The 22,594-nt window shown below is 41.3% G+C and overlaps 1 protein-coding gene across 3 annotated transcripts in view; it reads left to right on the forward strand.

Moving 5' to 3' along the window:
- Positions 1-22,594, forward strand: part of Rhp (GTP-Rho-binding protein rhophilin) — a 197,678-nt gene that overhangs the window by 108,730 nt on the left and 66,354 nt on the right. For all 3 annotated transcript variants that reach the window (XM_070098747.1, XM_053792886.2, XM_070098748.1), the window contains exon 2: positions 17,177-17,292. In XM_070098747.1, coding sequence (XP_069954848.1) covers positions 17,177-17,292 — 116 coding nt within the window. The remainder of the gene's footprint in view (positions 1-17,176; positions 17,293-22,594) is intronic.

A 22,594-nucleotide genomic window follows, 5' to 3' on the forward strand; every position in this document is an offset into this window, starting at 1 on the left:
CTTCATCAGTCCATACAAAGGAGAATCTTGAAGAACAGGAGGAGAATGAGGTAATCAGTCCCTCAACCTTGAATCGATGTGGTCAGTCCATCAATCTTGAATAGAATACGGCATACGTGCTGAGAAGGAGCTTATAAACCGTTGGCAGGAGAGGATAAATAAGTATACAAGATATGATGTAGGGCGAAATGACAGTAGTTTGTTGGATTATGTATTGGTAGATAAAAGACTGTTGAGTAGACTTCAGGATGTACATGTTTATAGAGGGGCCACAGATATATCAGATCACTTTCTAGTTGTAGCTACACTGAGAGTAAAAGGTAGATGGGATACAAGGAGAATAGAAGCATCAGGGAAGAGAGAGGTGAAGGTTTATAAACTAAAAGAGGAGGCAGTTAGGGTAAGATATAAACAGCTATTGGAGGATAGATGGGCTAATGAGAGCATAGGCAATGGGGTCGAAGAGGTATGGGGTAGGTTTAAAAATGTAGTGTTAGAGTGTTCAGCAGAAGTTTGTGGTTACAAGAAAGTGGGTGCGGGAAGAAAGAGGAGCGATTGGTGGAATGATAATGTAAAGAGAGTAGTAAGGGAGAAAAAGTTAGCATATGAGAAGTTTTTACAAAGTAGAAGTGATGCAAGGAGGGAAGAGTATATGGAGAAAAAGAGAGAGGTTAAGAGAGTGGTGAAGCAATGTAAAAAGAGAGCAAATGAGAGAGTGGGTGAGATGTTATCAACAAATTTTGTTGAAAATAAGAAAAAATTTTGGAGTGAGATTAACAAGTTAAGAAAGCCTAGAGAACAAATGGATTTGTCAGTTAAAAATAGGAGAGGAGAGTTATTAAATGGAGAGTTAGAGGTATTGGGAAGATGGAGGGAATATTTTGAGGAATTGTTAAATGTTGATGAAGATAGGGAAGCTGTGATTTCGTGTATAGGACAAGGAGGAATAACATCTTGTAGGAGTGTGGAAGAGCCAGTTGTGAGTGTGGGAGAAGTTCGTGAGGCAGTAGGTAAAATGAAAGGGGGTAAGGCAGCCGGGATTGATGGGATAAAGATAGAAATGTTAAAAGCAGGTGGGGATATAGTTTTGGAGTGGTTGATGCAATTATTTAATAAATGTATGGAAGAGGGTAAGGTACCTAGGGATTGGCAGAGAGCAGGCAAAGGGGACAAAAGAGAGTGCAAAAATTATAGGGGGATAAGTCTGTTGAGTATACCTGGTAAAGTGTATGGTAGAGTTATTATTGAAAGAATTAAAAGTAAGACTGAGAATAGGATAGCAGATGAACAAGGAGGCTTTAGGAAAGGTAGGGGGTGTGTGGACCAGGTGTTTACAGTGAAACATATAAGTGAACAGTATTTAGATAAGGCTAAAGAGGTCTTTGTGGCATTTATGGATTTGGAAAAGGCGTATGACAGGGTGGATAGGGGGGCAATGTGGCAGATGTTGCAGGTGTATGGTGTAGGAGGTAGGTTACTGAAAGCAGTGAAGAGTTTTTACGAGGATAGTGAGGCTCAAGTTAGAGTACATAGGAAAGAGGGAAATTATTTCCCAGTAAAAGTAGGCCTTAGACAAGGATGTGTGATGTCACCGTGGTTGTTTAATATATTTATAGATGGGGTTGTAAGAGAAGTAAATGCGAGGGTCTTGACAAGAGGCGTGGAGTTAAAAGATAAAGAATCACACATAAAGTGGGAGTTGTCACAGTTGCTCTTTGCTGATGACACTGTGCTCTTGGGAGATTCTGAAGAGAAGTTGCAGAGATTGGTGGATGAATTTGGTAGGGTGTGCAAAAGAAGAAAATTAGAAGTGAATACAGGAAAGAGTAAGGTTATGAGGATAACAAAAATATTAGGTGATGAAAGATTGGATATCAGATTGGAGGGAGAGAGTATGGAGGAGGTGAATGTATTCAGATATTTGGGAGTGGACGTGTCAGCGGATGGGTCTATGAAGGATGAGGTGAATCATAGAATTGATGAGGGGAAAAGGGTGAGTGGTGCACTTAGGAGTCTGTGGAGACAAAGAACTTTGTCCTTGGAGGCAAAGAGGGGAATGTATGAGAGTATAGTTTTACCAACACTCTTATATGGGTGTGAAGCATGGGTGATGAATGTTGCAGCGAGGAGAAGGCTGGAGGCAGTGGAGATGTCATGTCTGAGGGCAATGTGTGGTGTGAATATAATGCAGAGAATTCGTAGTTTGGAAGTTAGGAGGAGGTGCGGGATTACCAAAACTGTTGTCCAGAGGGCTGAGGAAGGGTTGTTGAGGTGGTTCGGACATGTAGAGAGAATGGAGCGAAACAGAATGACTTCAAGAGTGTATCAGTCTGTAGTGGAAGGAAGGCGGGGTAGGGGTCGGCCTAGGAAAGGTTGGAGGGAGGGGGTAAAGGAGGTTTTGTGTGCGAGGGGCTTGGACTTCCAGCAGGCGTGCGTGAGCGTGTTTGATAGGAGTGAATGGAGACGAATGGTTTTTAATACTTTACGTGCTGTTGGAGTGTGAGCAAAGTAACATTTATGAAGGGGTTCAGGGAAACCGGCAGGCCGGACTTGAGTCCTGGAGATGGGAAGTACAGTGCCTGCACTCTGAAGGAGGGGTGTTAATGTTGCAGTTTAAAAACTGTAGTGTAAAGCACCCTTCTGGCAAGACAGTGATGGAGTGAATGATGGTGAAAGTTTTTCTTTTTCGGGCCATCCTGCCTTGGTGGGAATCGGCCAGAGTGATAATAAAAATAATATATATATATATATATATATATATATATATATATATATATATATATATATATGTCGTGCCGAATAGGCAGAACTTGCGATCTTGGCTTAAATAGCAACGCTCATCTTGCCATATAGGACAAGTGAAAATTTGTGTATGCAATAATTTCGTCAAATTTATTCTGAACCTAACGAAAAAAAATATATTTCACTGTGTTTGTTTAGTATTAAATTATTGTAAACAAACCTAAAATATATTCAGTTGGATTAGGCTAAAATAAATTGTTCTTGTTATAATAAGTTTAGGTAAGTTTTCTAAGATTTTTTTGGAGCAAAATTAAAAATTTTTACATTAACATTAATGAAAAAAATATATCTTCAAACGTATGAGAGAAATTTTTAGAAAGGACTTAATTTTAAATGAGTTCTTGCTAATTGACCAGTTTTACATATTCGGCACGACATATATATATATATATATATATATATATATATATATATATATATATATATATATATATATATATATATATATATATATATATATCTCAGAAACAGTTTAGTCGAGATGGTTCTGGATTCCCCATTGCAGAAGTCTTCTGGCTGTCTTATTACAATGTTCACTGACTTGCCTGCTTCACCTCCTTCAACCTTTCATAGTTCTTTTAAGATATCAAGGGAGGATTTATCATCTCTAAACCTGTGTATGTTCACCCAGTTGTGGTTGAGGAAATTGGTAATGCGTTCGCTTCTTGTCCCGCCTCTTCCAGTTCACTACTTTCTGACCATTCTGAGGCCAAAGAAACATTTCCTCTCAATCACTAGTGAAGGACTGGACCGCGGGGGCGTTGACCCCCGGAACATCCTCCAGGTGCCAGTAATATGTACACCGCCTTCATTTTGGTGCCATTGCTACATTCACTCTTCCAAAGAACCTCGCGACGTAGGTAGGTAGACAGATTCAATTGTGTAGTTAACTTCCAGTTGTGATCCCTTGTTTACATTACACATTAAACCTGGTTTCTGCCTACTTTCACAATTCAGTTTGAAGTACCCTTCATTACGTTACACATACACCCTAGTTTCTGCCTCCCTTCACAATACATCGTCATGTACAGTTAGTCTGGGGCACAAAGCAAGTGTATGGAGTGTGTATGCTCCAATACATGTGAAGGTTGATGTGTTTGTGCAGGTGTGAAGACTTGGGTCTTGAGAGTGTGTTGGTGGTTACACAGCTACGGTACTGTAACATGTGAGAGAGTGCTCATGCTGCTGCTGCAATGTGTTGACTCACCCTCAAACTTTTCTATTAGCTGGCGATTGTATCATCATCAGTCATCACCATCATTCACACTCGTTGAAAATGGTATAAAATACCGACAAGTTGATGATTAAGACACATGTGCAACAGTTGAGTATCTTGATTGTTGAAACGTTTCGCCTACACAGTAGACTTCATATACAAGGTGAGCAGGTGTAGTAGTGAAATGATGATGATGTAATCAGTCCATCAACCTTGGAGAAATAGTATTTGAGCTGAACTCTCCTCCAGGCTGAGGGATGACCACTTCAAATAAAATTTATCCTAGGTTGATGGACTGGTTACATCATCCTCATTTCACTACTACACCTGCTGCCGCTGTATGTGCATGACGTCCTCTTCAAAAACCAATGTGTGTAGCTATTTCATTACTGTTCGTAAATAATTACACACGTAACAAATGCTCAGTAAATATCTTGATAATCGCGTACATGTTTTTCTCACATTATACTGTAATAAAGTTGGTAGAATTACCGACAATGTGTAAAGTAAAAGGACACAAGTGCAACTAATGTGACATTTATTGTGGCAACGTTTCGCTCTCCAGGAGCTTTATCAAGCCATTACGTAATGATAAATTAGACACATGTGCAACTCTTGGGTATCTTTATTGAGGAAACGTTTCGCCACACAGTGGCTTCATCAGTCCATTCAAATTAGAATCTTGAAGAACAGGAGGAGAATGAGGTAATCAGTCCCTCAACCTTGAGTCGATGTGGTCAGTCCATCAATCTTGAATAGAATACGGCATACGTGCGGAGAAGGAGCTTATAAACCGTTGGTAGGAGAGGTGCAGCAGTCATAGGTGGTGTCACATTTGTTCAATGTTGAAGTAGGTCGTGCCCAAGAATTAGGCAAGCGAAGAATTCCCTAGTATTAAGATCCCAAGAAGTTGCAGTGTCTGACAGGTTTGTAGATGAATGGTTCACTGCAACTTCTTGGGATCTTAATACTAGGGAATTCTTCGCTTGCCTAATTCTTGGGCACGACCTACTTCAACATTGAACAAATGTTACACGACCTATGACTGCTGCACCTCTCCTACCAACGGTTTATAAGCTCCTTCTCCGCACGTATGCCGTATTCTGTTCAAGATTGATGGACTGATCACATCGACTCAAGGTTGAGGGACTGATTACCTCATTCTCCTCCTGTTCTTCAAGTTTCTCCTTTGAATGGACTGATGAAGCCACTGTGTGGCGAAACGTTTCCTCAATAAAGATACCCAAGAGTTGCACATGTGTCTAATTTATCAACATGTCGGTTCTCTGAACCATTCATCTACATTACGTAATGGCTTAAAGCTCCTGGAGAGCGAAACGTTGCCACAATAAATGTCACATTAGTTGCACTTGTGTCCTTTTACTTTACACATTATACTGGGAAAAAAGTATAAAATTAATTTTCTGGCATATCCTGAGAAACTGGTGTGAGAACTTTAACCACCCAGCACAATACTTGGAAAAAATTGAATACAGAAGTATACAGTCTGTATTCGCATATTTCTTGGATTCTGTCTAGATCAAAGTTATGTACTGATTAGACGATGAATAAGACACGTGCAAGACCTGGGTGTCTTAATTTAATAGACCTGAGAAAAGAGACATAAGGTGGTGGTTTGACGTGTGATGCTATAGTAGTGGTGATGGTGATAGTGGTAGTAGTAGTAGTAGGTGTTAGTGTAGTGGTAATATAAGCGTAGGTGGGGCTTGTTAGTGGAAATGTAATATATTTAATAGTTGTGTCTTGGCGTTTCAAGGTGACTGCGCCAGAACCTCCGAGTTATTGAAACTGCCCGAATAATGTACTGTGGTGTCGGATGTAACGATACTAGGTGATACTGAGCATATCCATGTGTCAGCATAGTTGCTGATCCCCTACATGTGTTGTATAGCTTATCTGAGTATCATAGTACTAGGCCTAGTGACTGTGTGACGTCACGTGATGCGCATGTGTACGTGAGTACCTCTGTAACTTCCTCAGTCCACGCATAGGTCTACCAGGCAACACACGGCAGGTTGGGCCCCCCTTTCTCACATTCTGCAATATATTGTTACCATCCAACAAGTGTGTATATCTTCAACCCTCGTTATCTCCTTTCGAACCCCACGACACATGATCATTTTTTGTCTGTTCCAACCCCTAAGATATCCAGGTGTTTACACACATTTTATCCACCATGTTTCCCTGAGAATAAACAAGATCGTAAACAGAAACAAACGCAGAAGGGGGAAAAAATTCACCGACCGACTCCATATACCGCAAATAACAGAGCATGGGAAAGAAACCTTGAACTGAGATATTACTGAGATGGGAAGGTAAAACACTCACATCAGTTTTCTTTTTTTTATGGGCTGGACCGGTAAGCCAGCGGAAGGTCTCGGTCATAAGACCAAAAACTCCATTTAGTGGGTCATCGTATGACTCGAGACCCGTGTCAGGATGAATAATAAAAACAGTAGTATGTTGGAGCTCAAGAGAACTCCACTAGTAAAATAGATAAAACTTAAGAAGCTGAGATAGGAGCTAAAATTCGACTCCCTCGTACACAAAAACCGTTGAAATACGTGGGTATAAATCAGTGTATAACCAGAAAAAGGGGGGAGATGGGGGGGTGATGTGGGTGGGTATGCAGGGGTGTCCCCTCCACTCTTCCATTCCCCACCCCGTGTACTACCTCTTTCCCTCCAATATACCCTCAGTCTATACCCCCCCTTCTCCTATCCCCCTCCTCCTCTACCCTCTCTCCTCCACTCCCACTACCTCCCCTTCACTCCGCCCCACTGCACCTGTAATTGAGAGAAAGAAAGTGGCTGTTGGAAAGTGACTGATAACTTAGGTGAATATGAGTGAAAGTTCCGCCAAGTTATGACACCTCCAACACCACCTACCTCCAACACTACCTTTCTCCACCACTGTCACCACCCACCACAACCACCACCCACCACCACCACCACCACCACCACCTTCTTCCAATACTACCTTTCTCCATGAACCCCCTCCCCCCAGGGTCAACAACCTCCCCCAAACACCCTTTTCAGGGTTTTGTGGGGAGCAGTGCCCCCCGGACCGGGGGGGCACCTCTCCCTGCGGTCCGGTCCCAGACGAGTCCTGCTGGCTGTTGGCCTGATCGACCAGACTTTTGGTGCTATTGAGACAGTTTCTGTGTAAGTGAATAAAAATGACACAATGATACTACAAGAAGTGGAAAAATACACTCGTGTCTTGACCTGTATATAAGTGTGTCGTTATCCACAGTTGTCTGTAGTGAGGAATGGAAACGGAGACAGACACACACACACACACACACACACACACACACACACACACACACACACACACACACACACACACACACACACACACACACACACACACACACACACACGCGCGCGCGCGCACATACAACATGCCTAGTGTTTAATCGACATGTACCTAGGTAACTAACACATAACAACAAAAAAAGCTCATGGGTGCTCCTGGCCGTGTGTGTCGCTTGCGGCGTGGTACAACTGACTGCTGAGCACATTTACTGCTTGCCACCGGCTTCCGTGTTTTCACTTATACTCGTGGTTTTAATCATTACCAGGTGCCTCTAGGGATCTCGGGGACATTTATCACGGCTTGTTTCATGATAAAAAATTAATGTTTGATTTTCTTTTCTATTTGCACCTTTTTGTGGTTGTATTTGTTTTTCTTGTGTTTTAGTTAATGTTATTGGCTGCTATTTTTAACACACACACACACATTATATATATATATATATATATATATATATATATATATATATATATATATATATATATATATATATATATATATATATATATATATATATATATATATATATATATATATATATATATTATATTCTGTATATATGTATATATATATATATATATATATATATATATATATATATATATATATATATATATATATATATATATATATATATATATTATATTCTGTATATATGTATGTGTGAGTGTGTGTGTGTGAATGATATAAATGAAACGACTGTTCTCAGTTATAGATATTTACTTTGTAGATTTCATTTATTGCCGTTTGTCAGATTTTTAGTTAGTTTCACTTGTTATCGTATCTCAGTAATCGTACTTCTGGCGTCTGTATGAGAACATCGTACCTCTGGCGTCTTTTATCAGAGGATCGTATGAGAGCGTCAAGTACTGACGTACTTGTGTGATTTAGGTTATCGCTTCTCAGCCACTTTAAAGGTGTGTTATCTTAAAACTGGATCACAGTTATCATAACTCGGTCTGAACCACACTCCAGCTTCATTTGACTTCTTAATAGATAAGAACTGTTTTTAAAAGAGTTGAAGAGAGTTTCCTTGTCGTAAGATATCTCAGCGGCATCCACTCCCACGCTAGATGAAGTAAATAAGAGTTGTTGATTAGTTGAATTTTTAAGAGACTCGTGAGTTTCTCTATCTCCTACTATTGTTTATTTTTCCCCTATAATCTACCTTGTCCATAATTACTATCGCATTTGCTTTGTCTGCTTTCGTAAGGTGAAGTCCAGGATCTTTCCTTATTTCATGGTATAACCTAACAATTCTTTGAGGACAATTATGTTGCAGAGGTCTGAACTTTGCTCTGACCCCCGTAACACGATTGTCATCAAAGATTTAGGAAAGATCCTAGACTTCCTCTTAGAAAGCAAAGCAAATGCGATAGTAATTAGGGACAAGGTAGATTATAGGGGGAAAATAGCATATTAGAAAACAGGGGATCTGACGTGCCCCTTAAGTGCCCTGATGGTGTATAGGTAAGGAGTGGCAGGTACCACAGCTGCCCAGTGTCTCACTGAAAGATATACACTATCGTAGGGGAGTACTTTTTCAACTACAGCTCGTTTTAAGGAAGGTCTTAACACTGCAATAATGCTGGCAGACTTACCAACAATATGTTAGGTAATAGGATACATGTGCAATTAATGTGATATTTTATTGTGGCAATGCTTGGCCCTCCAGGAGCTTTATCAGGCTCCTGGAGAGCGAAGCGTTGCCACAGTAAGTCAATAGCTTCGCTTTTGTCTTTTTACCCAACAGTCTTAAAACTGTTGAGTGTCGCGTTAGCTGGACTGGTATAATTCTCTCTCTCTCTCTCTCTCTCTCTCTCTCTCTCTCTCTCTCTCTCTCTCTCTCTCTCTCTCTCTCTCTCTCTCTCTCTCTCTCTCTCTCTCTCTCTCCCCCCCTTCCCCCCTTGTATTCCCATGTCCTTTCACTCATCTCTTAGTTGTGCTCTTCTGTTTCCCCATTTTCCCTTTTTCTGTGCTCTCTTCAATAATCTACCGTATTCATGTTCATTTCTCTACTCATCCCTCGCTCAATCCCCCTTTTTTCCCTCCCCCTTTCTTGCTCTTCATAACTCCTACATCCCCTCCCTCGCCTCCTCCCCTCCCTTCATTCCCTGCCTCCCGTTCATTCCCTGTCTCTCCATCCCCCCTTCATTCCCTGCCTTCCCCTTCATCTGTTCCACAATTAGCTGGCTGACCCCACCTGTAAAGGTTACTTACATATCGTGTTGGTCATTACACAGTCATGTTACTGTGTTAGAGAGTTGATAAAAGACGTAATGGAGCAGTGATAGTGCACAAATAACCCGCACATAGGAGAGTGAAACTTAGGATGACGTTTCGGTCAGACTTAAATCATTAACTGCTCCAAGTTTGACCGAAACGTCGTCACGAGTGTCAAAGTGCGGGTTATTTGTGTATTGTCCCAGTCACGGTATTGTGACATTGTTTATGGTAAAAGTAAAAGACTGGGCAGGCGATGCAAAATACCGCCAATAAAAAGTAGGGGCGCCATTGGTACACTAAGAGAAAACAACATAAGTGTCCGGGGCCCAAAACTGTTCAACAGCCTCCCATCAAGCATTAGGGGAATTGCCAATAAACCCCTGGCTGCCTTCAAGAGAGAGCTGGACAGATACCTAAAGTCAGTGCCGGATCAGCCGGGCTGTGGCTCGTACGTTGGACTGCGTGCGGCCAGCAGTAACAGCCTAGTTGATCAGGCCCTGATCCATCGGGAGGCCTGGTCATGGACCGGGCCGCGGGGGCGTTGATCCCCGGAATAACCTCCAGGTAACCTCCAGGTGGAAGATGAAGTATGACTGTGTCTCTGTCCTCACTGAAAAATGGTAAAGTGATACCAACAAGATATGGATAAAGATGTGTACAGTTCAGGACATGAAAGGAAATGTTTCTCCACTAGTGTTTTCTTCATTAGGACTGAGGAAGCCAGTAGTAGCGAAATGTTTCTTCTAATAAATGTCCTGAGGTGTACATAAGTATCTTTTTCCACAACTATTCTCACTGTGTTAGTGGTGTGACTGGTGGTGGGACTGATGGTGGTGTGACTGGTAGAGGTGTGACTGGTGGTGTGAGTGGTGGTGGTGGTGGTGTGAGTGGTGGTGGTGGTGTTATTGGTGGAGGTGTGACTGGTAGGGATGTGACTGGTAGGGATGTGACTGGTAGGGATGTGACTGGTGGGGATGTGACTGGTAGGGATGTGACTGGTAGAGGGGTGACTGGTAGAAGTATACTCTGGTAGTGTTCGTTTCTGGGTGATGAATATCAATGATGTAGTAGACTGGAGATCTCAGGTACTATAAATACTCCTAGCTACTGTATGTCAGGGGATATATTTCAGTGTTGGTCAGTATTGCTGGCTTCCAGGATACCGTTAGCAGCAGCAACAACCTGGTTGACGTGGCAAGTGCGAGACAATCCAGGAGTAAAAAAAAAAAATCGACTCATGCGAGGTATCTCTCTCTCTCTCTCTCTCTCTCTCTCTCTCTCTCTCTATATATATATATATATATATATATATATATATATATATATATATATATATATATATATATATATATATATATATATGTGTGTGTGTGTGTGTGTAATTGTTTGCCCTGATTGCTCTACTGATCGACCCCGAAACATACAAGAGACAAACCGGATTTAGCTTTAAAAACCAGTTGTAATGGGAGCCCCAATCAGGCTATATCGAGTATGGGAGGTGGGGGTTAGACAACCACCTTCCCCTCCCCCAAGCATCATGGGAGGAGGGAGAGTGTATTGGGTTTCCCTTCCCTCTCTCCCTCCCTCCCCTCTCTCCCCTCTCTCCCACCCCCATCCAAAGAGGGGAAAGTGAAGATAAGATAAGATTTCGTTCGGATTTTTAACCCCGGAGGGTTAGCCACCCAGGATAACCCAAGAAAATCAGTGCGTCATCGAGGTCTGTCTTAAATTATTTCCATTGTGGTCCTCAATCTTGTCCCCCAGGATGCGACCCACCCAGAATTTCATGGGTAGCTTTGTAGCAATCATGTAGAATAGAGTAGCAGCACACTGCTGATGTATCCAGTGTTTTTGTTTAATAAAAAAAGAGGGAGGTTTGGAACTGATTAGAGAGAACTTATTTGGATTTGTTGTTCAGCAAGTTACACCAGGCAATGTATTTTAAATATATCCTGCTACCCCATCCCCCCCTCTCTCTCTCTCTCTCTCTCTCTCTCTCTCTCTCTCTCTCTCTCTCTCTCTCTCTCTCACGCACACACACACACACACACACACACACACACACACACACACACACACACACACACATATTCACACTTTTAGGTAGGAGTACTCACTTAGGTCTTTCCTGGAGGGTAAAAAGAACCACTTAAATTCTGACCACTTTTGGTGTCGACCAAACATTGAATTCATTAGAACAAACTTTGAACTATGCATAACCTATTAAGAATGTTTCACTAATATGATATAACATGCTACTGTTACTCTCCACTGCCCACACTTAATTTATAGTGATAAACAATGAAATTAACAACCTAGGTTAGCCACCATCCCGTAGCTGGGATGGTTGCACACTCGGCTCACACATTGAGGCCCGTGGTTCCATCCCCGGTACGGGTGGAAACATTCGAGGCGTATTTCCTTAAGACAACTGCTGTCCTTATTCATCTATCAATAAATAGGTACCTGGGTATTAATCGACTGGTGTGGGTCGCATCCAGGGGACAAAATTAGCCTGATTTTCCAGAAATGTTTTGCATAACCAGGGACTTTTTATATAGTATGTCAGCTAGGTCGGTATAGGTTTTATCATGTACTTGTAAAAATAATGATTATTATTGAGGTAATATGTCCATGTTAACACCCAAGAGCACCAACATGTAGGCCATCTACAACCTATGGCAACAAAGGCCTGTACAAGTTAGTATTTTGTTTAAGAGGTGATTAGCGGCAAAATTGCGCCAGGGATAACATATGTTAATAATTAGCAATTAACTACATCAGTGACTAGAAAACCTACAGCCCTAATTAGTAAATCTACAATAATCAGAAAACCTACAGCGGTAATTAGAAAACCTACAGAACCAATTAGAAAACCTACCGCAGCAATTAGAAAATCTACAGTAATTAGAAAACCTACTAATTAGAAAATCTACAGTAATTAGAAAACCTACAGCAATAATTAGAGATGACCTAGTAAATGAGGAGGATGTAGATTATACTTGGTGTAGATTACACCAGATGTAGTTCATAAGAGAAGCGAATGATGCAGAATGTAGATGAGTAGATGTAGACTAGTAGGGAGAGTGGTCGCAGCAGTCACCTTGACGGTACTCTGGAAAAAAAAAAAGTCTCAGTTATGGGAAAAAATGCCTTTGTGGTAATCCAGTTTGAAAGTGCAAAGGTGATGGTCTGGTGCCATTGGAGTGACCTTTGGAATCGTCCCTTAGTGCCTGTATAGTTACCTTTTGACTCTGTGAGGAATTAGACATGTGCAACACCTGGGTATCTTTATTTGAAGACGTTTCGCCAACCAGTGGCTTTATCAATTCAGTATAGAGGCAGTTTGAGTCTTGAAACTGAAGACTGTAAAAAATGAGGCAGTCAGTCCCCTAGTCTTCCAGAACTATGCATAGAAGATAGTGAAGAATGGGGTAGTCAGTCCCTCAGCCTGGAGCTGGTGTTCGGTACCTAAGTCTGGATGAATCAGATTCATCAAGACCAAGGTAGTAAACACCGCCTCCAGGCTGAGGGACTGATTGCCCCATCTTCTAGTTTCCAGTTTCAACACCTTCAAATTAAACTGATAAAGCCGCTCTGGTATTCACATAACATACCGAGGTGTTGCATGTGTATCTAATTGATCACCTCTTCAGTTTTGCATACCAATATATTTATAATTTTAACTTTGTCTTTTAATAGAAGGAAGCGTTGAAATGTGCTCGAGTATCACGCCTACAATAATTTGTAGGTGGAATTACCGACAATATATAAGGTAAAAAGATAGGTGCAACTAATGTGACACTTTACTGTGGCAGCGTTTCGCTCTCCAGGAGTGTAGCGGCTTGGCAAAGCTCTTGGAGAGCGAAACGTTGCCATTGTTAAATGTCACATTAGTTGCACTTGTGTTTTTTTTTTATCTAACATGCAATGATACTGTTGTTGCCGCCTCCTGAATGGACTACGGAGAGAGGCCGTGAGTTAGTCAGATATGCAGAGAGGTCACGGGGAGCTACAGGAACAAATACAGAGGTGATCAAACCACAGAAACTAGGGAAACAAGTAGTTCAGCTGGAATTAAATATATATGGAAGAATAAGAAGTGAAGCAGAAAAATCAACAACTTGAAAGTGATATAGCATCAAGGGCCAAAACTGAACCAAAGTTACTCCGCAGCCACAAAAATGGACGACAATGGAGAAGCAAGTGATGTGGGGGTGGAGGAGAATGCGACGTGAGACAGGTTGGGTGCAATGACAGAAATATGTAAATTGTACAGAGATGTCTTCACTCCAGTCGGGTCAGCAGGTGCTAGAAAGCATCAGCACAACAAGAGAGAGAGAGAGAGAGGGGGGGGGGGTAACAAGGTCCTCTTCTTGCCTTTCCAGTTCTCACTCCCCTGACTGGACGAGTTAACACTTGGCTTCCTTTAATATATTAATTATACTGTTTCTTGTTAGCTGAAGGTCTCTCTATCTCCCTCCGTCTCTCTCTCTTTTTACACAGGGTTTGACAAGATTAGGTTAAGGATCCCTAGCTTTATTGGCAAGCTAAGGTTTAGGAATGGAAGAACACTGAGTAGGTCTACTGGCTCACACGAGTCAGGTCCATTTTACAAACACTTGTGTAACTGTCCAACCTGATTTTAAAGTTATCCAAGGTATAACCTGAAGACTTCTATTATATTTATGCTTATTGTTATGAAGCCAAGAATTGTATTAAGTTTTATTGCATACACTGTTGTCTTGGCTTCAAATTTTTGTCAACTACATACATCTAATTTTTTTCCCCAGGAATAGAACCTAACATTAGTCATTATTCTACACTGAACTGCATCTGCCACTGGCCAAAACATCAACCTATCTAGATCATCCTGTACCTTTCTCTTGTATCCTTATCAGAATTTATTTGACGACCTAGTTTAGTGTCATCGGCAGACTTGTTCATATCACCGTTTATTCTTTCATCTGTGTCTCGTGTGTTGTGTGTTAATGTGTTGTTCATGTTGTGTGAAAGATGCGGTGGAGGTGGTGGTAACCGCGGTCAGATGGGTAGTTGAGATTAGCTCCAGTAAGAGAGCGTAGGCCTAACCGTGGAATACCAGGCCTCAGTTTGCATCTAAGCACGGAGAACACTGTATCAACACCTGTGGACCAAGATTTGCATTCCTCCCACAAACAGATAATAATAGTGCACGAAGGGCGATTAAAGTTTTCAAGTGAAAATGGATAATTGTGGTTCTACGGGCAGCTAGTAGCAACAACCAAAACTCGACAAGGACGGCTGACTAGGCTGTCCCTTGATCCCTCTCTCAATAGGCTTTAGATTCCTTAAGAGCTCTCAGACTTCATCCTTTTATCGTTGATTTTTCTTTCGTAAACATTAGTACTTGTACCTTTCTTCCCCTCCTCCTTGTATATCTCCCGGTTCTTCGGTAAAGATCTCTTTGAACCTTCTTTTTAAATCTTCACATACCTCCCTGTCATTCTTTGTGAGCTCATCTCCCTCCTCCATGAGTCTTATTACGTGGTCCCTTACTATCTCCATCTTGCGCTGCTATACAAAAGCTTATGCTCAGGTGTAGCCTTTGCTCCTATAGTACTATAAGATATTTTAATCAAGTGTGGAAACTATACATGAGTTTCACTCTATTGACAAGCTTTTTTTTTTTGCCATTAGAGAACGCAAGAATTTGTATGGAATTTATGTACCACCGGACAAAGCAAAAGTGAGGAGTTACAGCAAGTGAATGGACCAGTGCAGGTGACTGATTCATCTTGCCGTCTCTGATGCGCGGGTCTCTTGTGTAATGCCTATGATTTTAAACTGATGGAAGATAGAGGTATGGGTGTGTGTGGGAAACAAGCAGGTTGCAACACTAGGGTTGTCCCGTCTGTCCAGGTGTTTTGCAAGGAAAAAATATTCGCCCGTATGTGAGCGAAACGTCTTTAAATAAAGTTTGCTCTACCAAGTGTCCTCTTACCAGCTGCAAGGGTGAGATAGGGAAGAGGGAGCCTGACGTGGACACAGGTAGCCAGAGTCGTCAGACAAGGAGGGAGAGAAGGAATGAGAAAGGCAGGCAGGTAATACCCCCACCTTGGCCAACTCCGGGAATAAGCAGAGGGGTAACTATTACAACCTGTTCAGAAACACTATTTATCAGTAGCTTCGTCTTGGCTCTACGTCAAGGACATCCCTCCAGCCACCACCTACCAGCACCCACCTTCCTCCCTTCGCATGTTTCCCTTCTGCAACATGTTCTCACAACAAATGCTTTTAAGGGAAATTAGTATTAAGCTTATTAATATTGAGCGTGGTGGAGTCTCTCAAATACACATGGAGGACATACATGACGGCAAAAGACTCAGACGAGGCATAAGAACATTAGGAAGCATTTCTTTTTTTCAATCTTAGAAGGGAAGAAGAGGTGGTGGATTCAAACTGTTGTATATACAGGTTTAGGTAAGAGTAGATAAGATCTGGCCCTGTAGGTAAAAATTTATAAAATCGGCCAATAAAATTTACGAGCGGGGCCAGGAGCTGTTACCAGGGCTCTCAAAGCAACTAGCTGAATATTTGAATACTCACAACATTGAGTAATAACACGATTGCAAAAAAAACACAGAACGGGTGGGGTTTGAATCCATGACAAGTGAGTTTTAAAACTCCAGGCCAGCTGACCCAGTGACTTACGCACTGGCCTGGAGTTTTACGACTCACTCGCCATGGGTTCAAACCCCACCCGTTACATGATTGTTTTTTAACATTGAGTATATAGAGATGAGTCACAAGCATAACACACAAGTAATAAGCAATATTGTTTGCCACGGTTTGTTATGTTAAGTTTGGTACAGACTAGTCTGAGCATTTCCCCTGCACTCTAGTGTTAACTGTGCCACTCCGCTGACTTCGGCGACCCTAAATTTAACAACCTACACCTGTGTCACCTCCTTCTAGAACCTCAAGCAGCATGTCCTTCTTTCACACAAGATATACCGACAAGTGTATAAGATACACTTGCTCAGCGTTACGCAACTTTAATAAGGGAAAAATTTCTCCCACCAGGGGCTCTGTCAGTTCGGTCAGTGGACTGATGAAGCCCCTGGTGGGGGAAATATTTCCTAATAACGTTACCTAACGTTGCACAAGTGTATTTTATGTAGCCTATCCCCAGAACGAAAGTTTGGTTTCCAATGTATTTACGACAGAGTACAGGCTGTTGCAGCATGTCTACTAACCTAAACAATCCAGGTCCTACTCACACTTAACTATTACCTTACTACTAATCTATTTTTTGTGTATAGATTTACTGTCTTCCCATTGTGTCCTTGAATTTGTATTGATAAAGCCACTAAATGGGGAAACGTCTACAATAGATACCCAGATGTTACACATGTCTATTCTTCATCATTTTTTTTTTAAAGCTATACAAGGTATTTCCTTCAATGACTATTTGGCATTTGGTTCTTGTCATCTGCAGCTTTGTTGTGGCGGGGGTTGCAGCTCGAGTCGTCTCTGTACTTTTTCCTCTGCCAACACTTGGGACACGAGTGTTTATGTACTACCACTGACTTGTTTCTTTTTGTGTTTCAGGGGTCTGACCCGAGATTGCAGACATGCCGAGGGAAGTTACAAAACCGCCGCTCAAAACTCAATCAGGAGATCAACAAGGAACTTATGTTGAGAGCTGGAGCTGAGAACCTCTACAAGTGAGTACTACCTCTAGGTCTTGAAGCTTAAGGCTGTCAAAGTTTTGCACACTGACAGGATTGCTGTCAGTTTCTTTCTGTCCCATGGACACAGTTTCAAGTCTTACAAACTTTTTACATTCAGTAAACACTTCTTGCTTATACATTTATATACGAATGTGCGTGAATATATAGTTGAACTGTAAATGAAAAAGAAAGATTTAGAAAGGGTAGGAAATGTTTGGACCAAGTGTTTGCACATAAACAATACACAGATAAATGTAAGTATTTCTTTGTCGCATTTATAGATTTAGAAAAGGTGTATGATAGGGTGGATAGAATTGCAGTGTAGTTGGTATTGCAAATATACGGAATAGTGTTAGATTATTGAAAGATATGAAGTGATTTTATGAGAAGAGTGAGGCTAAGGTTAGCTTATGCAAGTGAGATGGGAACAATTGTCCAGCACAATTAGACCTTAAACAGGAATGTGGGATTTACCGTCGTTGTTTAATGTGTTTATGAGGTTGTATAAGACGCATATGCTGGTAAAGTGTGGCCTGCAATTATAGTGAATCATTTTTGTTGACACGTTTTTTTGGAGGATTCGTAAGAAAAGTTGCAAAGTTTGGGAGGGTATGTAAAAAGGAAAATTGAAAGTCAGCCTAGAAAAGGGCAAGGTGATAGTAAGAAAAACCCTAGGCAATGAAAGATTGGATGTCAACTTTGAGGTAGGGAGTATGGAGGAAGTAAATATATTTAGACATTTGAGAGTGAACTTGTCGACGAATGAGTCTACGAAAGACTGTGAACCATAGAATAGACAAAATAAAACATGTATAAGAGTGTTAAGACGTCTGAGGAAAAGAGAATTTCATCAGTGAAGGCAAGATGGGGAATTTCCCAGAGTTTAGTGGTACCAACACTTTTGCATTGTTGTCAGGCATGATCACTGAATGTTGCAGAAAGGAGGAAAGAGGCAGTAAAGAGTTATTTTAGAGATCAGTGTGTGGTGTGAATATTACTCAGAGAATTAGGAGCTAATAATTTAAAAGATGTGTTAGCAAAGGCATAATTCAGATGACAAGAGCTGTTGAGGATAGGTTGACCAAGAGGGCGTATAAAGCTAGGATGGATTTGTACCACTCAGAGCCTCCAGTCCTTTCGTCCCGGAAAGGGTTGGTTGTTTTGAGTTGTAGGAGGTTGACCATGCAGGAGGTATATTTGAGCGAGTAGAAACAATTAATATTTTGGATTTTACGTGCTGTTGGAGTGTAAACACGGTAACATTCATGAACTCAGGAAAACCAATTAGCCAAACTTGAGTTCCTGAGGTGGGAAGTACAGTGCCTGCACTCTGAAGGATAAGTGGGGATGTTGCAGTTTAAAGAATGATTCGAATTGTATTGTCCGAGCAATTTGGCAAGACATCCAGTGTTTTGAATGAGTGAAAATGAATGTTTCCTTCTTTGGGTCACTGCCTTGTTGGGGAGTGGCCGATATATATATATATATATATATATATATATATATATATATATATATATATATATATATATATATATATATATATATATATAATATGTAGTGCCAAATAAGTAAAACTTGCGATTTTGGCTTAAATAACAACACACTTCTTGCCGAATAGGGCAAGCGAAATTTTGTATATGCAGTAATTTCGAAAAAATCATTCTGATTCCAACGAAAAAAATATATTTCATTGTTTATTATTAAATTATTGTAAACTTATATACAATATATTTAGTTGGATTAGGCTAAATTAAATTACGCTTGTTATAATAAGGTTAGGTAAGTTTCCTAAGGTTCTTTTGGTACAAAATCATTAATTTTTATATTAGCATAAATGAAAAAAATATGTCTTTAAAGGTATAAGAAATTTTTTTTAGAAAGGTTTTAATTTTAAACGAGTTCTTGCTAATTGACCAGCTTTACCTATATATATATATATATATATATATATATATATATATATATATATATATATATATATTGTGTATATATATTGGAGAGGGAAGGTGAAGAGTGGGTGGGTTGGTGAAGGAGGGTGAGGGAGGTAGAGCAAGGGTGAAGGTGAGCTGGGAGGGCAGGTGAGTCTCAGGTACCGTAGTGTGCACGCATTATTGCACGGGGCGCGGCCCTTAGGTGCACCCCGGACGGGGGAAGGGGTGGTGGTGGTTGGTGATAGTGATGCGACAGCAGCTGTTGCAACAGCAGCAGCGGCTGCTGCTGCTGCTGCTGCTGCGGCTGCGGCGGCTTCAAGGCCAGATGGACTCTGATGCTTCTGCTCCCACCCTCCTCCCTGGATCTTCTACCCTCCCTTATCCCCTCCCTCTCTCCATTACTACTCAAGCACCTACCTATTTGCATACTTACCTGCCTCTTTTCCTGTCTTTCTACGTACTTACCTAGTTATACCTGTGATCAGTTTCAAGGGTTTAATCTCGTCTCGCAGCCTGGCTTGTTGCCAGACTGTACGATTCACTGCTTGATAAGCCAAACTATTGCTACCTGCAGCCCTCAGATCCACATATTATGAACCAGCTGGTTGGACACATTAAGTGATAGATTGATAAATTAGACACGTGTGCAACATTTGGGTATCTTTATTGTGAAAACGCTTCGCTACACAATGGCTTCATCAGTCCAATACAAAGAAGAACGGTGAAGATCAGAAGGAGGTTTAGGTAATCAGTCCCTCAACCTGGAGTCGATATAATCGACTCCAGGCATAAAGGCTGCAAGAATTATTACCATCCTCAAAAAATTGCGAAATGTCAAATTTTGGAAGAGGGGAAAGTGGTGTTTTCCCCTCTTTCACCTCTTCAGGTAATTTTCCCTTCTTCACCCCCTCACTCAGTAATTAATAAAAATGGTTATAATTGACCATAATTTTTAAAGGGGTGGACCGGTAAGCCAGCGGTAGACCTCGGTCAGATGACCAAAGCTCCAAAGGCGGGTCATCATCTGAGTAAGACCCGTGTCAGGAAACACTTGTCCTGTTTCCTGACAAACCTTACCTAACCTAACCTAACTCAGTAATTTTCCCCTCTTCACCCCCTCTTCCAGTAGTTTCACCCTCTCTTCCAGCCATTTTTTCCTCTCTGTATCCCATTTTCCCAGTATTTTTCCTCTCTACACCTTGAAAGTCTTCCACCTCCTCACTATCTTCTGGAAGGAACTTGACAAGTTTCTCATGGCAGTTACCCTTGACTAGCCGGACTGTGGTGCTTATGGTGGACTGCATGTTACCAGCATCCATAGTCTGACTGATCTTAGTCTGGCCTGGAACTGCTTTTATTAGGTATTCTGCACTTCCTCTAGTATCTCTCACTCAGGTAACTCATACTCTAGTATTTCTCACTCCAGTATATCTCACTCCGGTATCTGTCACTCCGGTATCTCTCTCTAGTTTCTCCCGGTCCAGTATAACTCGCTTCAGTATCTCTCATTCCTGCATTTCTCACTAGTATTTCTTACTCTAGTATTTCTTACTCTAGTATTTCTTACTCTAGTATTTCTTACTCTAGTATTTCTTACTCTAGTATTTCTTACTCTAGTATTTCTTACTCTAGTATTTCTTACTCCAGTATTTCTCACTCCAGTATTTCTCACGCCAGTATTTCTCACGCCAGTATTTCTCACGCCAGTATTTCTCACGCCAGTATTTCTCACGCCAGTATTTCTCACGCCAGTATTTCTCACGCCAGTATTTCTCACGCCAGTATTTCTCACGCCAGTATTTCTTACTCCAGTATTTCTCACTCCAGTATCTCCCACTCCAGTATCTCCCACTCCAGTATCTCCCACTCCAGTATCTCCCACTCCGGAATCTCCCACTCCGGAATCTCTTACTTTGGTATCTCTCACTCCAATGAGCTGTTACGGTAGTGTGCAGATTAGCTACGTGGCCTTCGAATATTTTCCTTGTATGGATTATCTCTCTCTCTCTCTCTCTCTCTCTCTCTCTCTCTCTCTCTCTCTCTCTCTCTCTCTCTCTCTCTCTCTCTCTCTCTCTCTCTCTCTCTCTCATAATTATTTTACTGATAGATCTATGAGCAGCAAATGATCTGTATTTTTTTTTACCTCGGATATTGCACCCGTTTTAAAGTTAGATGTGAGTAGGGAAGAGTATTCTAGACGAGACTAGTCACAACTTGGGAGGAGAGGCGCTGCGGAGATCTAAGAATAAATATCACATCAATCCTATCACCAAACGTATATATAAACTGTAAAATTTAAAGCATATGCAAAATTTACTAACCAAAGAATTGCTTTCATGAACCTTCAAGATGGAACTTAGGGTCCACCTTGCAGTATGCGGCGCCAGCATGAAACAGCACCTGATGAAGAATTAGACACATGTGCAATATGTGGCTATCTTTATTGTATACGTTTCACTATCCAGTGGCTTTATCACTGGCAAAACGTCTACGGTAAAGATACCCAGATGTTGCACATGTCCAATTCTTCATCTTGTCGGTAATATATACCATACGTGTACGTATAACAAGCATACAATAACACCCGATAATACGTGGAACAGAGAACATGATCAGTACGTACACATCACAAAGAGAATTTGATAGAATGGATAGGGACAGTCTGATTGAGATGCATGGAGAGGAAGCCAGGGGACATTGATAGCAGCTAAAGACCTAGATGAAACAGTGACGGTGGGGACATACTATATGAAGAGACTACGAAGACATACTATACACAGGGTCAAGAGTATGTGCAAACAGGCTCTAGGGGCCACAAATAAGTAAAACCGGTTGATAGGGGCCAGGAGCTATGAATCGCCTCGTACTAGCACATCTAGGTGCCAACAAACACAAACAAACACGAGACCCACCACAAACAACTCGTTTAAGTGTATACACGTGAACAAGTTTTTCCACTCTGAAGGTCTCCTGGTTGCTACGTGCGAGCGAGCCAGTGAGCGTGCGTGCGGGTTTGGCTGAATTTCTAACCTGGTGGCTGTCCCTCCTGTGTTGTGGAATAGGACATGGAAACACGACTAGCTTTTGTTTCCACTATACTGTAGCTTATTATAAGAGAGTAGTATAACCGCATTATGCGGGGTGTATCCATTCGTTTTAAATGAAAAATCACAAGCTAGAGAAAGGATAAATTATTTTAATGGGTAAACAAATCCACTAAAATATTTTTTTTCTAACTTGGCAAATTTCTTGAGGCCAGTCATGGTGTAGGAGCTGCGTGATGTAGTGTCAAGCCAATAGAGGAACTTTTGTCATCCTCGAGTAACCAATCAGAGAACCTTAACTCCTTTCCAAGGAGACTG

Source organism: Cherax quadricarinatus, chromosome 64 (assembly GCF_038502225.1).
Source record: "Cherax quadricarinatus isolate ZL_2023a chromosome 64, ASM3850222v1, whole genome shotgun sequence".
NCBI lineage: Eukaryota > Metazoa > Arthropoda > Malacostraca > Decapoda > Parastacidae > Cherax > Cherax quadricarinatus.